This window comes from Pseudorca crassidens, chromosome 10 (assembly GCF_039906515.1).
Source record: "Pseudorca crassidens isolate mPseCra1 chromosome 10, mPseCra1.hap1, whole genome shotgun sequence".
Lineage (NCBI taxonomy): Eukaryota > Metazoa > Chordata > Mammalia > Artiodactyla > Delphinidae > Pseudorca > Pseudorca crassidens.
In genome coordinates this window covers 101,557,139-101,574,570 of record NC_090305.1, presented here as the reverse complement: position 1 = coordinate 101,574,570, position 17,432 = coordinate 101,557,139, and the positions used below count along the sequence as shown (strand labels likewise).

The 17,432-nt window shown below is 40.7% G+C and overlaps 1 protein-coding gene across 12 annotated transcripts in view; it reads right to left on the bottom strand.

Annotated features, from left to right (window-relative positions):
- ATG7 (autophagy related 7) overlaps nt 1–17,432 on the bottom strand; it is a 237,188-nt gene that overhangs the window by 174,798 nt on the left and 44,958 nt on the right. For all 12 annotated transcript variants that reach the window (XM_067755465.1, XM_067755472.1, XM_067755470.1 and 9 more), the window contains 5 exons: nt 13,995–14,085; nt 13,089–13,233; nt 7,707–7,865; nt 3,955–4,149; nt 862–1,065 (listed from right to left, as the gene is read on the bottom strand). In XM_067755465.1, coding sequence (XP_067611566.1) covers nt 862–1,065; nt 3,955–4,149; nt 7,707–7,865; nt 13,089–13,233; nt 13,995–14,085 — 794 coding nt within the window. The remainder of the gene's footprint in view (nt 1–861; nt 1,066–3,954; nt 4,150–7,706; nt 7,866–13,088; nt 13,234–13,994; nt 14,086–17,432) is intronic.

Genomic DNA, 17,432 nt, shown 5'->3' with positions numbered 1-17,432 from the left:
AGAAGGTGAAAATGGAGGGGAGGGTACAGACAACACCTCTGCTTTGTTTCACTAGAAGTGATCGCCTTTTCTGATGAAAGACCATTCCTGCTCACCCTGCTTCCATGGCAGCATTAAGAACACAGAACCTTATGTTGGAACAGTGTAGTGCTTGCTGCTCAGAGCACTTCCATGTTTGAACCACCTTGCACTGTTAATAGTCAGGGCAAGTATTCGTCCCTCCCCTACTGGGGTTGGCAGATAAAATACAAGATGCCCGGTTAAACTTGAACTTTAAATAAACAACAAATAATCTTTTAGTATAAACAGATCTCGAATATTGCATGGGACACACTTATACTAAAATATTATTCGTTATTTACCTGAAATTCAGAGTTAACTGGAAATCCTGTATTTTGACAAGCTGAGTCTGACAACCTTCTGGGCCTCAGAGTCCCATCCTGCAGAAGCACAGGGAGCCTAACAGACTTATTTGGAATAATCCCGTGAGGCTGGACTGCAGTCTGGGTCTTCAGACTCCTCATTTAACACCCTCTTCACTAATATACCCTAAGAATCCACACAGAATACAGCGCGAAGCGCTGCCAGGAACCAATCTAGCCTGCAGTTTCCTTGCTGAGCTTTCCATAAAAATGGTTTGTTGCTGCGTTTACATTGGCGAACAGGGAAGAGCTGGACACAGTTGATGATGTCAAACAAGGCTCATAGAGGGATAAGGCCCTGCCCCGCCCCCCAAATGGAGAATTTTTCTCTGTTAAAAGACAATATCTAAATAGTCGTAAAGGAAAGAACTGGGTCTCTCCACTCTAGTGGGCAAGACGGTTGTAGGAAATATTTGGAATAACAAAGAATTCCACTTACATCTCCTGGGGCCACCACATCATTGCAGAAATAGCAGCCAAGTTTGTAGCCAGGGATGTTGGCAAAAAGTGATGGGCCCAGGAGGTCGGCAGGTGCCACAGGGTGGCTGGGACACAAGTCCCCGGCTCCCTGCTGCTTCGGCTTCTTCAGGCCATGTCTCATAACAACAAATGTGTCAAATCCCAAGGCAGCATTGATGACCAGCTGTGAGTTTCAAGGAATAAAAGGCTAGAGTTAAGAGACACATATTTTAAGCCATGGCTAACTTCATATTTGGTCCACTTAAAGAATTTATTTTATTAGTGTTTGCAGTAAATGTTTGCATATGACTATAATTAGATTCTAGAAGCTAATGTTGGTAAAAGTTACCCAAGACTGAGGGCTTATTAGATGCAAAAGACTTGACAAGTGATTAACATAAATTATCTCATTTGGTTTCATTTAAAATTCCCAGCAAACATTTCCTATTTACAGATGAGGATACTGAAAGTCAGAGAGGTTACTTCTATAACTTGCCCAAGGTCACTTAGCTGGTAAAAGGTAGGTGTATAAAACTGTCTCGATAGTTCTCAAACCCATTCTTTCCAGCATTATGCTATCCTCTGTTATTTCTACAGAGATTTTTTTTCATAATAGCTTTATTGAGATATAATTCACATACCATATAATTCACCCTCCACATAGGATTTTTTTTGAATATTTTCTTTCTTTTTTAAAATTTATTTATTTATTTATTTATTTATGGCTGCATTGGGTCCTGGTTGCTGCGCGCAGGTTTTCTCTAGTTGCGGCAAGCGGGGGCCACTCCTCGCTGTTGTGCGCGGGCCTCTCATTGCGGTGGCCTCCCCCACTGCGGAGCACGGGCTCCAGGCATGCGGGCTTCAGTAGTTGTGGCTTGCGGGTTCTCGAGCGCAGGCTCAGTAGTTGTGGCGCACAGGCTTCATTGCTCCGTGGCATGTGGGATCCTCCCAAACCAGGGCTCGAACCCATGTCCCCTGCATTGGCAGGAGGATTCCCAACCACTGAGCCACCAGCGAAGCCCCCACATAGGTCTTTGAGGACAATTTTTTTCATTTATACTGTAAGAACGTCTCTTAGTTGTAATTTAACTTATTCTCCCAAATTTATGGTTAGACAGAAAGTTAGAAAAAATCAAGGAAAACCATACCAGAAAACAAAAATCACTCACAATCTCACAGCTCAAACAATTATTATTAATAGTTTGAAGTATTTCCCTGTTATTTTCGCTCTCTCTCTCCCATTCCCTTCCTCCCTTTCTCCCTTCTTCTTGCCACCCTTTGATAAACGTAGATATCTTTACATATATAAACAGAGTTGATAAAAAAATATATATATACAATATTATATCTTGCTTATTTAACATAATGTGGTATTTTCCATGTTATTAAAATTCTTTGAAGACATAACCGTGAACGGCTGCATACTATTCCGTCACACATATGTACCGTGATTTATTGGGTTGACCAAAAGGTTCGTTCGGTTTTTTCCGTAAGATGACTCTAGTAGCAGTTAGTTGTCTTTAATGTCATTCGAAACAATTTTGTTAGATTGTATGTGACAGCTGTCATATCAGCATGTGTTTAAAAAAAGACATGAAAATTAGTGAATTTTTGTGTAGCCATTTTAATACTGAAGATGAAAGAAAAAAGCAACATTTTCGGCATATTATGCTTTGTTATTTCAAGAAAGGTAAAAACGCAATCGAAATGCAAAAAAAAAGATTTATGCAGTGTATGGAGAAGGTGCTGTGACTGATCAAATGTGTCAAAGGTGGTTTGAGAAGTTTTGTGCTGGAGATTTCTTGCTGGACACTGCTCCACGGTCAGGTAAACCAGTTGAAGTTGATAGCGATCAAATTGAGACATTAATTGAGAACAGTCAATGTTATAACACGCGGGAGACAGCCAACATACTCAAAATATCCAAATCAAGGGTTGAAAGTCATTTGCACCAGCTTGGTTATGCGAATTGCTTTGATGTTTGGGTTCCACGTAAGTTAAGCAAAAAAAACCTTCTTGACTGTATTTCCACATGTGATTCTCTACTTAAACGTAATGAAAACGTTCCGTTTTTAAAACAAATTGTGACAGGCAATGAAAAGTGGATACTGTCCAATAATGTGGAAAGGAAGAGACTATGGGGCAAGCGAAATGAACCACCACCAACCACACCAAAGGCCAATCTTCATCCAGAGAAGGTGATGTTGTATATATGGCGGGATTGGAAGGGAGTTCTCTAGTATGAGCTCCTTCTGGAAAACCAAACGATTAATTCCAACAAGTACTGCTCCCAGTTAGACCAACTGAAAGCAGCACTCAACGAAAAGAATCTGGAATTAGTCATCAGAAAACACATAATCTTCCATCAGGATAACTCAAGACTGCATGTTTCTTTGATGACCAGGCAAAAACTGTCACAGTTTGTCTGGGAAGTTCTGATTCATCCGCCATATTCACCAGACATTGACCTTCGGAATTCCATTTATTTAGGTCTTTACAAAATTCTCTTAATGGAAAATTTCAATTCCCTGGAAGACTGTAAAAGGCACCTGGAACAGTTCTTTGCTCAAAAAGATAAAAAGTTTTGGGAAGATGGAATTATGAAGTTGCCTGGAAAATGGCAGAAGGCAGTGGAACAAAAGGGTGAATACGTTGTTCAATAAAGTTCTTGGTGAAAATGAAAAATGTGTCTTTTATTTTTACTTAAAACTGAAGGCACTTTTTGGCCAACCCAGTGTTTAAACATTCAGTTCTTTTGGCCCTTGAAGTTGTCACTGACCCAACAGTAGTGAATGAGACAAAATCTTTGCCCTCTTGGAGCTTACATTCTATTGTGAGTAGAGTGTCCCTTCCAGTAAAGGACTTCACAGGGTGGTTATGAAAATTAAACAGTAAAGGGTAACAATTATGCTGGATGATGGTGCATAAGGCAGAAACAGTCTCTGGAGGAAGCCCTCTTGTACCAGGTCACTAGGCCACACAAAGCACCTTCTGCTCTGGAGGGGGCAGATTGGGGACACTTCCCCCTGGGGAGATGATGCATTAAGTCACCACCAGAGGACCCACACTCTACCTTTCTCTTGCTCGCGGCGATGACGGCGGGCAGCCATCGGCTCTCCCGGGTGTCCATCAGCAGGAACACGACATCATGGCCTTCGACGAGCTGCTCTAGCCGCTCCACATCCCTGCGGGCCTGCTCCAGGGTGACGCTGGAGAAGTTCACTGGGTGTCCCGGCATGGGGATGCTCATGTTGAACCCTCTGGCGTTCTGGGGACACACCAGAGAGAGGGAGGTCTGAAGCAAAGGGACAGGCGGGATCTCAGAGCCCGCATCTCCCGGTCGCCGCAAGTGTGCACGCATGGTCGCTTACAGCCTGAAATCTCTCCATCATGACCACTCTGCCTTAGCCTTCTGCTGCCTGTGCCCCCAACCCTCTTCACCTCTTCAACCTAGACCACACTTTCCTGTCACCCAGGGTCCCTGAATCTGGACAGAGCAGCAAACAGAGACACACGGATCCTAGTTCCAAAGTGGGTGGGGGGCACTTCCCGTGTGAGAAAAGGTGAACAACTGGAGAAAACTGTGTACCTTTGGCTCTTTCCTACAATCTGAGGCCAAGAAACTTCACCAAAATGCCCTCTGCCTGCCCAAGTCCCTCCATCCAGCCAGGCTGTCTCTCCCCACTTATTCCCAAGCTGCCGTCCCCTCCACTTCCTTACGGTAGAATACCTCCAAATGGGATGTCAGAACAAAAATAATTTAATAAATTCTTATAAGATTAGAATGGCTGCTAGTCTTGCCTTAATCTTCTTAGGAGTATATGCATTAAAAACAAACAAAACCCTCAAAACCAAAAAACTCTACTTGCTGACTTGAACTAGAAAACTGGCTTAGGAGTGTATACATATTTGTTCGGGGGGTGGTAGTGAAGCTTCATTTCCTGTCCAAAAGCAGAAGCTGCCCAGCAACCTGGGTTCTCTTGGAGTGTGGGGACTCAGGATTTCTCATGGGGGCTTTAGAACAGCTCTGTAATTTACCTTTTGTCCCCTGCTGGCTCCACAATGTCCTGGCAGATGAATTGTGAGTCAAAAAGGAGTGCCAATGGGCTAAAAAGTGTCTGCATGCAATAAATTGGGACAAACATTTCTTTCTGAGACCACAGTCTTTCACTACATATTGTTCAGTGTCTGAAGAGTCATTTTATATAATCTACCCAGGTGCAGAACTTTTAGGTGCATAATGGTAGGAGAGCTAGTCTATCAGTTACTCTTCAGGGTTGAAAGCAGATGTCCAGAGCTGGGTTTTAAAACCCCTAGTGTGGCTCTACAATCCTACATTTTATTGCTTTACCTTTGGGAGAAAAAAAAATGGTGACCTCAAATAGTTATTTGATTTATTAAAGGTCAGGTTTTTTTCCTATTCAATTAATTCAACCCCAGGATTAGGCATGGTATTTGCAGCTGAGCAGTTCTTTTCATGTCTTCTTCACTTAGGACTAGCCTTCTGTCCATGGCCTGGTGTAAGGAGGGTGATGAGTAAATATTTGTTGAATGAAAATATCAACAATATTGATTGTTGAACACTAAGTTGAACACACAAAGAAAATTACATAAGCCTGGCTAACCAATAAGTGAAACAGTTTCACAAGTACTTTTCACGAATTTGATGAATTACACTAGTACTTAGATGCATTCTGTGTTATCTATTATTACTTATAAGGCATGAAGGATAAAAGTGTAAGAGACCTGGCTCCCAGTGGTAAGGAATGCATAATCCAATAGGTAAAATGGAGTAACATGATGTAGGTGCTGAGGAAGAGGCTTGATCCTGGCAGGCTGATGTTTTCAAGAAAAGGTGAACTTGATCTCTAAGGCCCAGCATGACCTGGCCTTTGCTGACACAGACGCCCTAGCTGTGTCTTTCTTGACCTCCACGCTTCAGCCAGCCTGGTCTTCTTTCAGTCCACAAAGGCAGCGTGCTGCTTCCTACCTCAGGCCTCTGCACAAACAGCTCTGCCCCGCCTTGGTCTAGTTAACTCCCACCCATGCTTCAGGACTTAGCTTCCTCAAGGAAGCCTGGTTTAGGTCAGGCCTACCTGTTAAACATTCTCACAGCAACTGAGCTCCTGCCTCGTGCACTTGTTCCCAGTGTAACCGTTTAGGAAATTAGTTTATTGACCGTGCCCCCAGCTAGACCTGAAGTTCAATGCAAGGGAGCAGGAACTTCGTCTGCCTTGTTCCCCAGTCCCTAGCATACAGTAGGCCTTAAATAAATATGTGAGGAGTAAGTCATAGAATAACTGAACAAAGAAATAGGGGGAATTGCATTGGGTCATAGACCATGGCTAGGATTTGGGCAAGCAAAACTTTCAGGCAGAGCTCAGATTCAAAGCCAGGTCTGTCTGGGCCCAGAGGGGAGTTCACGGTACTCTCTGGTGATAGAATGAATTATTCTTCCTGACTGTGCACTGCCTCCCTCTAATAGAATTATATGTCCATGCCCTTTGCCATACAACTTTGCAGGACCTCCGACTAGGAAAGCAGGGTATCCTGACCAACCCCATTGACTTAGGGCCTGGCCCTGTGACTAGCTCTGGCAATGGAGATGGAGGACACTGCACAGTGCCATTTCTGAGCTGAGACTTTAACATGTACAGGTATGGTAAGCCTCACCAACCCCTTTACACTTCTACCTTCCACCATAAGAAGAGTAGGACAGCTGACTGTTGCTCCTGGAGCGTAGATTTTGAAATAATGACATATAGAGTAGATTGGAACCTGACTCGAAGCCTGAGTCCAGCCTAGCCTACAGCTAAGCTATGGCTAACCTGCAGACCCATGAGCATGAAATAATGTTTATGATCGTAAGCCATTTAGATGTTGGGAGTATGTGATACGCAATATTGTCACAGCAGAAACCTAACTAAGATGCCTCCTCAATGATGGGGTGTAACTTATTCTCATCTCTTCTGGCATCCAGCACCTCACTGGGTACAGTGGGTGTTCAATCAATACTGCTGAATTAAACCCATTCCTCCGGTACACTGATGAAATGGGCAAAACAAAGTTGCTTTTAAAGCAAAGACCGTTAAAATGAATGAATCTAATGCTGAGTGACCAAACAGAGAAATTTTGAGAAAGCAGGTTTTTTATTTTTAGCCAGGGCCAAGAGTCTCTTGTGGCACTTTAAGTACAAACAGATACTTCGGAGACACCTAATCTAACCTCTGTCACATAAACTGATTAAGCATGCAAGATGCAGAATGTCTTTTGCTGGATGACCTCAAAAACACCGACAAATTTCGAAGCAAATGAGCTGAATGACTTGCCTCATTGTTTTTAAAATAAATGATGAAAGTCAAAAATAAGAAGCAGCTGGAATAAAAAGCTAAACATTAGCCAGATCTTTCTTCTGCAGACTTACATTCAATTTAATTTCATAAACCTGTACTAACTATCAAGTATTCTGGTGATGAGGAAAATAATATCCTACATCTGAGCCACCATAAATCCCTTTGGAACAAGGCAGTATCTAAAAATATTTGTACCCCAAATTCCTCAACTCAGATAATGCTTTGCAACTTATAAAACATTCTTTTCATGTACTCTTCATTTTATTTTCAGAATAATATATGAGAGTTTTGTTCTTGTAATCTGCATCTCTGAGATGAGGAAACAGAGGTTTGGCCACATGATGAGGGCCTGGTAGTAAGTGACAGATGTCTGACTCCCTTTCACCAATACCACAGGGCCTCATTCCCCAAGACTTAAACACTGAAAGATCCAGGAGAAAACCTCAGACGTTCTCAAACAGCATCAACATACCACTCCGGGGAATATTTTCTGGAGCCGGTCTGCTGCAGCCAGGGCCTTGGGCTTACCACCCACCAGGCAATCTTCAAATTCATACAGAGGCTGCCTCACAGGGTTGGAATAGGAGATCTTGGCATTGTCCACAAATGTGATGTGTCTGACGCCCCAACCCTGCATGGAAACAGGAGATCATGGTGTGTTTCTGATGAACATTTCACAGGGTGTCTCCCTTGAAATCCCTAAAAGGGGTTTTATTTTGGAGCAGCTTGGGAACCTCAAAATACAGGGAACTCCAGAAACTGAATTGTGCAAATTCAGTTTTTGACAGTGTCAACTTCCTTTAAAAGACAAAATAATTATACACACAGTGCCTGGCTTCCTACAGTAATGAGAGTAAGAAATGTCATTGTGGGTCTGACTAATAATTCATTATTTTTGACAGTGGCACCAGAGGAAGCTTTGGGGATGAGTCCCATAAGAACTGTCTCTGTTACTGTCTTAAAAGGATTAGCAAGAGCCACCCAATGTCCTTGCTTTCCCTGAATGAATAAGCATAAGTAACATCTCATCCTAAAATTCACTTAAAGCCTGAATTGGCTCCTTGTAAAAGTGACTTATAAGTTATCTCCAATTGTATAACATCATAGAAGATTTTGTACTTTTTCTCCAAGAGGCAAAGCCCTTATTAATATTCTGGAATATAGGGGAAAATCTACATGCTCAGAGATAGTTTTCATGATTTCATACACTTCAATTCCATCTCCTATAAAGTCTTATAGAACCACATGATTTTAAAATTAGATAGGCTCTTTAAAATCTTTAGTTCAATTACTTTATTTTACAGATACAGAAACTGAAGCCCAGAAAAGATAAATGACTTATCTTAGGTCATAGATCTGGTTAATGGAGGGGAGGAAATGAGATCCTCAGAGTGGCGACCAAATGAAGGTGCGTACTTTCTGGGGTGAGATGGGGTATGTGTATTTCAGTAAACCATAAACAAGCACAGTGATGCAAGAGAAGCCCTGGCAGGATTGGCTGCAGAGTTAAGAGTCTGATCTCTGTCTTATTTCAATATCCTTCCATTAGGGACTTTGAAATTCAATTAGTCTGATGAGTCCAGGGGCACAGTCAACAACAACCCAAGATTCAGTGTCGGGGTGGAGGATGATAGGCCAGAATCCACTCTTTTGAAAGCATAGTTTAAGTCGGCTGCTTGTTTTGAAGCCCACTGGTAACTTTGGTCTACCCACCCAGTTTTATAAGTGACTTTCACCAGGTAAGCAAACTACCATGGAGGGGGAATAAACATATGTAATATCCAAAAGTCAGTGGTGCTTGGCTTGGGGATATTTATTTCGGGAGTATTTTTGCATTTTAAAGCAATGCTGAGTGGAGAGCAAGGAAGGCAGTCTGGGAACATGCTTGGCGGTGGGAAGAAAGCTACATAAATTACAAACATGCCACAGGTTAGTCACATGCATGTGGACTCTCACACTTAACTTTCAGTTTCCTGTAATGCTACATAGTTTAAATGGCTAATCTGTAAAGATTAAAGAAAATTACAATACTCAGTGCTGGTGAGGATGGGGTGATGAAAAAACTATTTTACCGATTGAGAATGTAAACTAGTATAATTCTTCTGGAAAGCAATTTGGCAATAGGTTTCTAGAACTTTTTAAATGTTCATATCCTTTGACCTACTTCCAGCAATCTGCTTTAGGAAATGATCTAAAATACTGACAACAATGCAATCACAAAGATGTTCTCTGTAACATAATTTAGAGTTGTAAAAAACTAGAAACAATGTTAATGTCTAACATTAGGGGAATGTCACAGTAAATCATGTTTCATCATACAAGAAGGCATACTCTACAGCCATTAAGAAAGCTTTTTAGGTATCCTTTTTAATGACATGAGAAAGTGTTTACAATGTTAATTGGTAAAAGCAAGGGGCATTTTTATATATCAAATAAGATTTTTAAATATACATTAAACAAACACTGAAAAGAAGTGAAAATGTAGTCAAAAAATGGGTCTTCTTTTCTTGCTTTACAACTCTTATACTCTACAAATTTTCTACAATGGGACTATAATGACTTTATAATTTTAAAAATGCTAAGAAAACTTAAGTACCTAATTCTGGAAGTTAGGAAAAGAATGAAATAAATTCCACAGAAATGGAGAAGGAAATGAATAAAGATAAAAGTAGATATTAATGAATCTGGAAGCAAAACAAAACAAAAATTATGGAATAAAGAGATCAAGGATTTAGTTCTCTGGAAAGACTGATAAAATAGACAAGCCTCTCTGGCAAGTTTGAAAAAGAGAAAACACAATTATTCAACATTAGGAATAAGGAGAGATAAAAGAGAGGATAAGGCTTCCCTGGTGGTGCAGTGGTTGAGAGTCTGCCTGCCGATGCAGGGGACACGGATTCGTGCCCCAGTCCGGGAAGATCCCACATGCCGCAGAGCGGCTGGGCCCGTGAGGCATGGCCGCTGAGCCTGCGCGTCCGGAGCCTGTGCTCCGCAACGGGAGAGGCCACAACAGTGAGAGGCCCGCGTACCGCAAAAAAAAAAAAAAAAAAAAAAAAAGGCAGAGAGGATAAAGAGAAGATTTAAAAGTTGGTAAGAAGGACTTCCCTGGTGGCGCAGTGATTAAGAATCTGCCTGCCAACGCAGGGGATTTGGGTTCAAGCCCTGGTCCAGGAAGATCCCTCATGCCCTGGAGCAACTAAGCCCGTGTGCCACAACTACTGAGCCTGCACTGTAGAGCCCATGAGCCACAACTACTGAAGCCCGTGCGCCTAAAGCCCATTCTCCGCAACAAGGGAAGCCACCGCAGTGAGAAGCCCGCGCACCGCAACAAAGAGTAGCTCCCACTCGCTGCAACTAGAGAAAGCCTGCACGCAGCAACAAAGACCCAACACAGCCAAAAAAGAAATAGAGAAATAAAGAAGTGCATTTAAAAAAAATGAAATAAAATAAAAGATGGTAAGAGAATACCACATGTATTTTATATCAATTAATTTTCAAATTTAGATGAAATGGATGATTTTCTAGGAAAACAACATGACTAAACTGACTCAAAAGAGGTATAAAATCTAAAAAGGTCAATGACTATAGAAACATTTGTAAAAGTTCCCAGAGATTCCCTGCCCTCACTGCCAAGAGAATTCCAAAAGGCATCAGGCCCAGATGGATTTATAACTGAATTTTGCCAAACCATCAAGGAACTGATAAGTCATACACTTAAACTGTCCTGGAGCATAGAAAAAGGCAGAAAGTTTTATTTTATAAAAGTAGTATAACTCAGCTATAAGATATACGACACCACAAAGAAAAGGAAAAAACATTACTATAAACCAACTTGACTTATGAATGCGTATGTAAAACGTAGCAATAAAACATTACCAGCTGAATCCCATAGTGTATTAGAAGAATAACATACCATGAACAAATAGGGTTTTTTCCAGGAATGCTCAACATTAGAATATGATTATCTTGATAGATATATTTGATAAAGCTTAACAATCATTTCTGATGTAAACTCATAGTAAACTAGAAATAAAAATCTGCCTCCTTAATTTATAAAAGAGCATTAGCAGAAACCAATATCACATATCAAAATTAAAGGAAAAAAAAAGAAGTTTCTCATTAAAAATCAGTAACAAAATGAGGATGCCAACTCTCACCACTATTCCTCAGCAAAACCATGGAGTCCTAGCCAATCCTAGAAATAGGTATAAATGTTGGTGAGGAATACTTATCAACCTAGAAAATTCTAAAGAATCAAACAAAAAACTAATATAACTAAGAAAGTTTAGAAAGATGGCCAGATAGAATATCTTTCTTATATATCCCAGTAATAGTCGACTGGAAAATTTAGTGGGAAGAACATATCTTTAAAAGAAAAAAAAACAAACATGTGAAAATAAACTAAATGAGGCATGTGTGAGACCTAAATAAAGAAAATGCTACAAAGATGATCTAAATAATTTAAGAGATATACAGTGCTTCTGGAACTAAGGATCAATATTATAAAGATGTCAATCCTTGCCAATTTATCTATAAATTCATTGTAATTTGAGTTAAAGCTGTGAGTAATAATGCAGGAACAAACAAATGGAATGATGGAACAAGATAGAATCCAAAAAGAGACTCAGGTACATAAGGAGATTTAGTATTTGATTAAGGTGGGAAAATGATGATTTGTATTATTGAACGAATGCCATTCAATCAAATGACTATTCACTTTGTGGAAAAAAAGTTAGATATTTAACTCTCATCATAAAACAAAAATAAATTCCACATTGATAAAGATCTAAACATAAAAACAAGAGTTCTGTAAACCGTAAAGAAAAAGATTGACATATTTAATAACATCAAATTTTTAAAAACCTGTATGTGGCTAAAGATAACTTAAATTGAGAAAAATATTTGCATTATATTACAGAAAAAAGGTTAATATCCATTAAAAAAAGAACTCCTAGTCAATATATAAGAAACACAGCCCAAAGGACATAAATAGAAGAAATAAAATTCACAAAAGAAATAAAATCAAATACTAACCCTCACTAATTAAAGAAATGCAAAGTTAAAAGCTCTGTTTTACATTCTAACACAGTAATTCTACTTCTAGGGCTTTTTTCCTAAAGAAATAATTCCACAGACATGTAAAGATATAAGCATGTTCACTTCAACAGCATCTCTAAAAGAAAAATATGCTGAAATTGATTAAATAAATTGAGGACAAGACATATAATAAAATCCTACATATACATAATATGGAATACATAGAAAGAGAACCACAATTATTGTTATATTAAGTTAAAAATAAAAACGTGCTACAGACAGTATGCTATGATCCAATTTTTGTAAATATAAATAAATAAATAAGTAAGAGCAAAGATGACAAATGTCTCTCTCTGCATTTGCACATGCCTACGAAAACTTCAGGGAAAGATGCTGTGTAATAATCTGTGAAGTCTGCTTAATTCTGGTAAGTGACTTGGGATGGGAGTGGAGGGAGAGTTCCTGTTTCTACCTTATAATAAAAGCATGTATTCCTTTTATACTTAAAGAGATACTGAGAAAAGAAAAAAGGGAGGGAGACAGGGAGGAAAAAGAGAAGGGAGGGAGGGAGAGAGAATAGGGGGAGTCTGGGAGAGAGAAGGCACTCAGGCGTAGTTGTTGCTTGGTATCTGTGGGGGACTGGTTCCAGGAGCCCCTGGGGATACCAAAATCCACAGATACTCAAGTCCCTTACATAAAATACAAGGCCCTCCGTATCTTCAGATGCGAAACCCACAGGTATGGAAGGTGGACTGTATAGCGAAATAAGAAGAGAAGCCACAGCTTTAGAGGTAACATCTGACCCCCACAAACTTACCATCAATGTCCTGGCTACATTACAACCCAAGGTGCCAGCTCCGAGCAGCAGACACTTGACAGACACAACCTTGTCTAAGTCCAAAGTAGGGACCAATCTCCAACACATCAATTTGAGATTTAGATCCACTGATGACTCAGCTAACCTAGAAAATGACAGAATTATTTATTTATTTAGTCAGTCACTCATTTATGCCCCAATCTTGTCCTTTTTAGATAGAAAGTAGCTGTATGAGAAAATAAGAAACAAATACTATGGAAATTAATATCAAAGGAAAAGTAAAACAAAGCTTGAGGGTGAGCGAGGAGGAGAAAGGTGACCACACAGAACACATGCCACCATTATCCTCTGCAACTGCACAGTGATGGGCCACCAATCTGATCCTGAGCTCCCAGCAGCCAAGGTGAAATGGGAAGCATGACCAGGTGTAGGAGTTACTGTGTCCAGGAATAAAAACACACCAGCCGCTTATGAGGAAAGATTTTCCTAATACTGAAAACGGAGAAATTTCTGTCTCCTCAATAAAGGGGGTACTTACATCATACCTTCAATACAATACTGGTTTCTGTGAAATATTTCTTATAATGTCCTTCAGTATAGGCTAATGGACAAAATCAAAGGGCAATAATGAATAAAGAACTAAAAGGTGGTGTAGGTACAGAGGTCTGAGAGTCTGAGCTTGAAGCAAGAACAAAATGTAGAATGTCTAGAGAAACGTGAATTGTGTGTCCTTCAGGATATCCGTCATTAATATTAATTCTCACAACCAAACTTAAATCAAGAGGCAGCCAAGAGTGGATTAACACTCGTCGTCAGTGTGAAGGCACCCCCTGACTGAACTGGGCAATGCTCTTGGCCTGACAGAACCTGGTGTGCACCCTGAAGAAAACAGCTTCCAAAGTATACCTTTTAGGGTCCATACATTCGCTGAGGTTCACCATCCTTGGTCCCATGCCTCCTTTCTGGTTCTTTTCCCATCCAACCGCCTTGGGACAATCTTAAGGCAAATAAAACAGTAAGTTTAGGGAAGGAGGGAAAAATAAAAAGTAAGTCAAAGCAGCAAGATGGCTCACGCATCCATAAGCTTTCAGTTCACTTCTTTTTCAAGGAGGTTTGCAGGCCAGATTTGCATCTACTTGCCTCAGTTGCCTCATTTTCCTGAGCCACTAGGAATCTTGTTTAGAGACCCTCAGATCCAAGCACTGCCTTCCCACAGAAGGGCTTCAGAAACAGCCCTGGTCTCTGGCCCGAGTTGCCTTAACTTTTGTAGTTACTGGAAGTTGCTCCAAAAAAAGAATATATCTGGAGCTGGTCTAACCCTGTGAAGGGCTTTCTACCTTAGGAAGACAAGCCAGTGTGACTGCAGCACACCTTCTGCTGAGTTCCCACCTGGACCTGGACCTCTCCGTTGAGCGCACCCCTTCCACTCTTCATCCTTATGTTACCCTTCCACCCAGCCTCTCAGTTCCATCACTGCGCCTACCTGTCTCCAGACCTCAGTCCAAGGGACTGCTCTTCTGTTAAGCTGCCCTCTCCTTTAAGCACATCCTTAACCATTCAGATTTTCCTCTCCTCTGACTTTTCCCTTTCCCGCTGACCTCTTTTAACCTCTGCATTGGGTGCCTCTGTAACTCCAATTCCAGCTGTTCTCAAAATTTGCTCCACGCAAAGCTCTGAGAGGATAAAGACTCCATGGCTGACGGGCTTGGGAAATGCTTCTGTACACCTACCTGTGTTCTCCCTCTGCCCCACCACCACCCAAACCTGGAGCGTCACATCGCACATGAGGGAGATAAAGCTCCGAGAAACCTGCAGTAAAGGAGCCACTTTGTCTGATTTGGCTTTGAGCTTCCCAATCTTACCTGGCTCTCCATTATCTCCCTCAACCAGTAACACCAATTAAAATCTCACAGGACACATTCAGGGTAATGCTGCTCTATTCCACTGTTGCAAAATCCTCTTAAAAATCTCAACTGCTTTGCAGAATACTTCTGCTACCTCCTCACCTTAATGGAAACCTGTCTTCCTTGGTGGAAACCCGGCTTCCTTGGTGGAAACCCGGCTTCCTTGGTGGAAACCTGGCTTCCTTGGTGGAAACCTGGCCTTGTAAATCCTGCTAATGGGGGCCACCCAGTCTTACACTCCCCACACCTTGGGACCTCAGTTGCTCTCCCTTCCTCACTGAATTCCCAAAATTCACAATAAAGCCTCAACTCCTTAGCAGGGAATTCACTCAGCCACCTACCCTTCCAGCATCACCTCCAATATCCGCTTGAAGTAACAGTCTCTGAAGGAACAGAAGCTCCTTGACTTAAGGTTAAGAGATACAGGACTATGGCAGGAATTTTACATTTGTCTCTAATTGTACACTGGTTTTCTTTGGACATTCTCCTACTTTTATATTTCTATCAACACCTCTATTTTCCTTTCCTTGGGAACTTTTTAGCTTTCAACCTTTGTTTCTTAACATAATACTGCCCAATATAATTATGGGACCTAGAGGTGTTGATTTGCTTTACACAATTTTTTATTTCTGGGACAGGACGACCAATGGGAAACAAGGGGGTCAGTTATCTTCAAAAGCTACTTGGCTGAGGGTATCTTTCCCAGCAAGGAGCCGAAAAACAAATGACCCTTCCTGTTTTAACTCAGGTGCTCTGGTGCGGTCCTTTTTTACGTCACAAAAAATTAAAACTGAAATAATAGATTTGAGTTCTTAAAGAGGATAAGAACTCCAAAATCATTTTTCTGGGGGAAAAAAAGAGTTCAAACCAGTTACTAACTCATATTTTGTTTGATTTTCTTACTATTCTCATGTTAAATTTAAAAAGCCTTCTCTAACACATGCACAGAAATTTGACAAGAAATTCAGAAACACAGTCTAGTACTATAATTAATAACTCCAGCCTCAGCTTTCTCCTGTTACAGATAAGAAATTATAAGACAAACACAAAATGTCATTGCAAATTAAAACATCTCTGTACTCAAGATGTTACAGACATTTTAAGAAAATTAGATGTACTTTAAACTTACTGATAATTTAAAAAAATACTATAGGTGACCATAATATTTAGTCTATCATATCTGCTTCCATATTAGACATACCCCAAATTAATGAGAAAGTATTTTTTAGGGGAAAGTTAGGCCCTGTCTTCCCCTAGCTGGACAAAGAGGAGGAGCACAGCAAGGACAGGAAGTGAAAGGAGGTCTCTCCCACCCTCAGCAGTGTCTGCGGCTTCCCTCAGCCGGCTGCTCGAACACTCTGTATCAGCAAAGCAGAGTGAGCTTGCCTGCACCACCAAGAGCAGAAGACACAGGATATTCAAAACTGCATTTCTTATAACACTGTCATTGCAACTATGGGATGTCTTAGAAATATTAAAAGACACTACCATACGAATACGTTCAGTTCACATTATGATACAGAATAACTTTACAAAGTTCTAGTTATTAAAAGGTTTTATTTACAGCTAAGAGGGAAAACATTAATTTACGTGAAAAAAGAGGAACATCTGCCTTTCTTAAACTAAATAATCTACACTCAATATCAAGTGTTAAGACTTGACAGCACTACAGCGCTACAGAAAACCTCTTTTTCGAATAGAATTGCACGGTGTTTCCTGGGTTTGCCAGCTTCACCAAGCATCAGTAATATATCACTGGGAGCAGGGAGTAAGAGTAATTCAGTGACTTTATCTTAAAACATGGAAAGAAAAGTGCCTCCCCCATAAGGTGGTTGACAGGGTTAAGTGAGTGACGTGTGGAAATAGCTGGTGGCCTGCCAGGTGGAGACCAGGCCGCATTACTGGTTAGTTCATACTCACCTCGTTCCCCTGGAGCTACCTTCCAGTGGCGGCTTAATGAAACATCACATGGAAGCTATTTTAGAATGTGCCAGAAGAGGGTGCTAAATCAAATGTATTGAATATCTAAAGACGGCAGAGAGGCGATAGATATTTTAAGGCTCTAAACTAACAAGTAAACAGCTTCCTCTTTTGCCTGATGAAGCAGAGATTTTAACACCCCTCACCCCCAAAACACACACTCACATTAAGGCACATGATCCACATGATTAAAGAAAGCAGTGTTCCTTGGAACAATGCAGGTGCTGTATGGAGCAAATTAAACCATGTAGGTATGCACAAGTACTCTGGACAGCACGTAAGACATAGAAATTTGAGGGATCATCTTGGAAAGAGTTCTCGGCTTTGGGTAAGATAGGAAATTACCATAAATTATCACTTATTAAGCAACTATAATATGCCACCATTGTGTCTGTCTTTTACACAGGAGTCAGATTCCTCATAGGGGTACTCCATGAGGTGGGTATTATTACCTTTATTT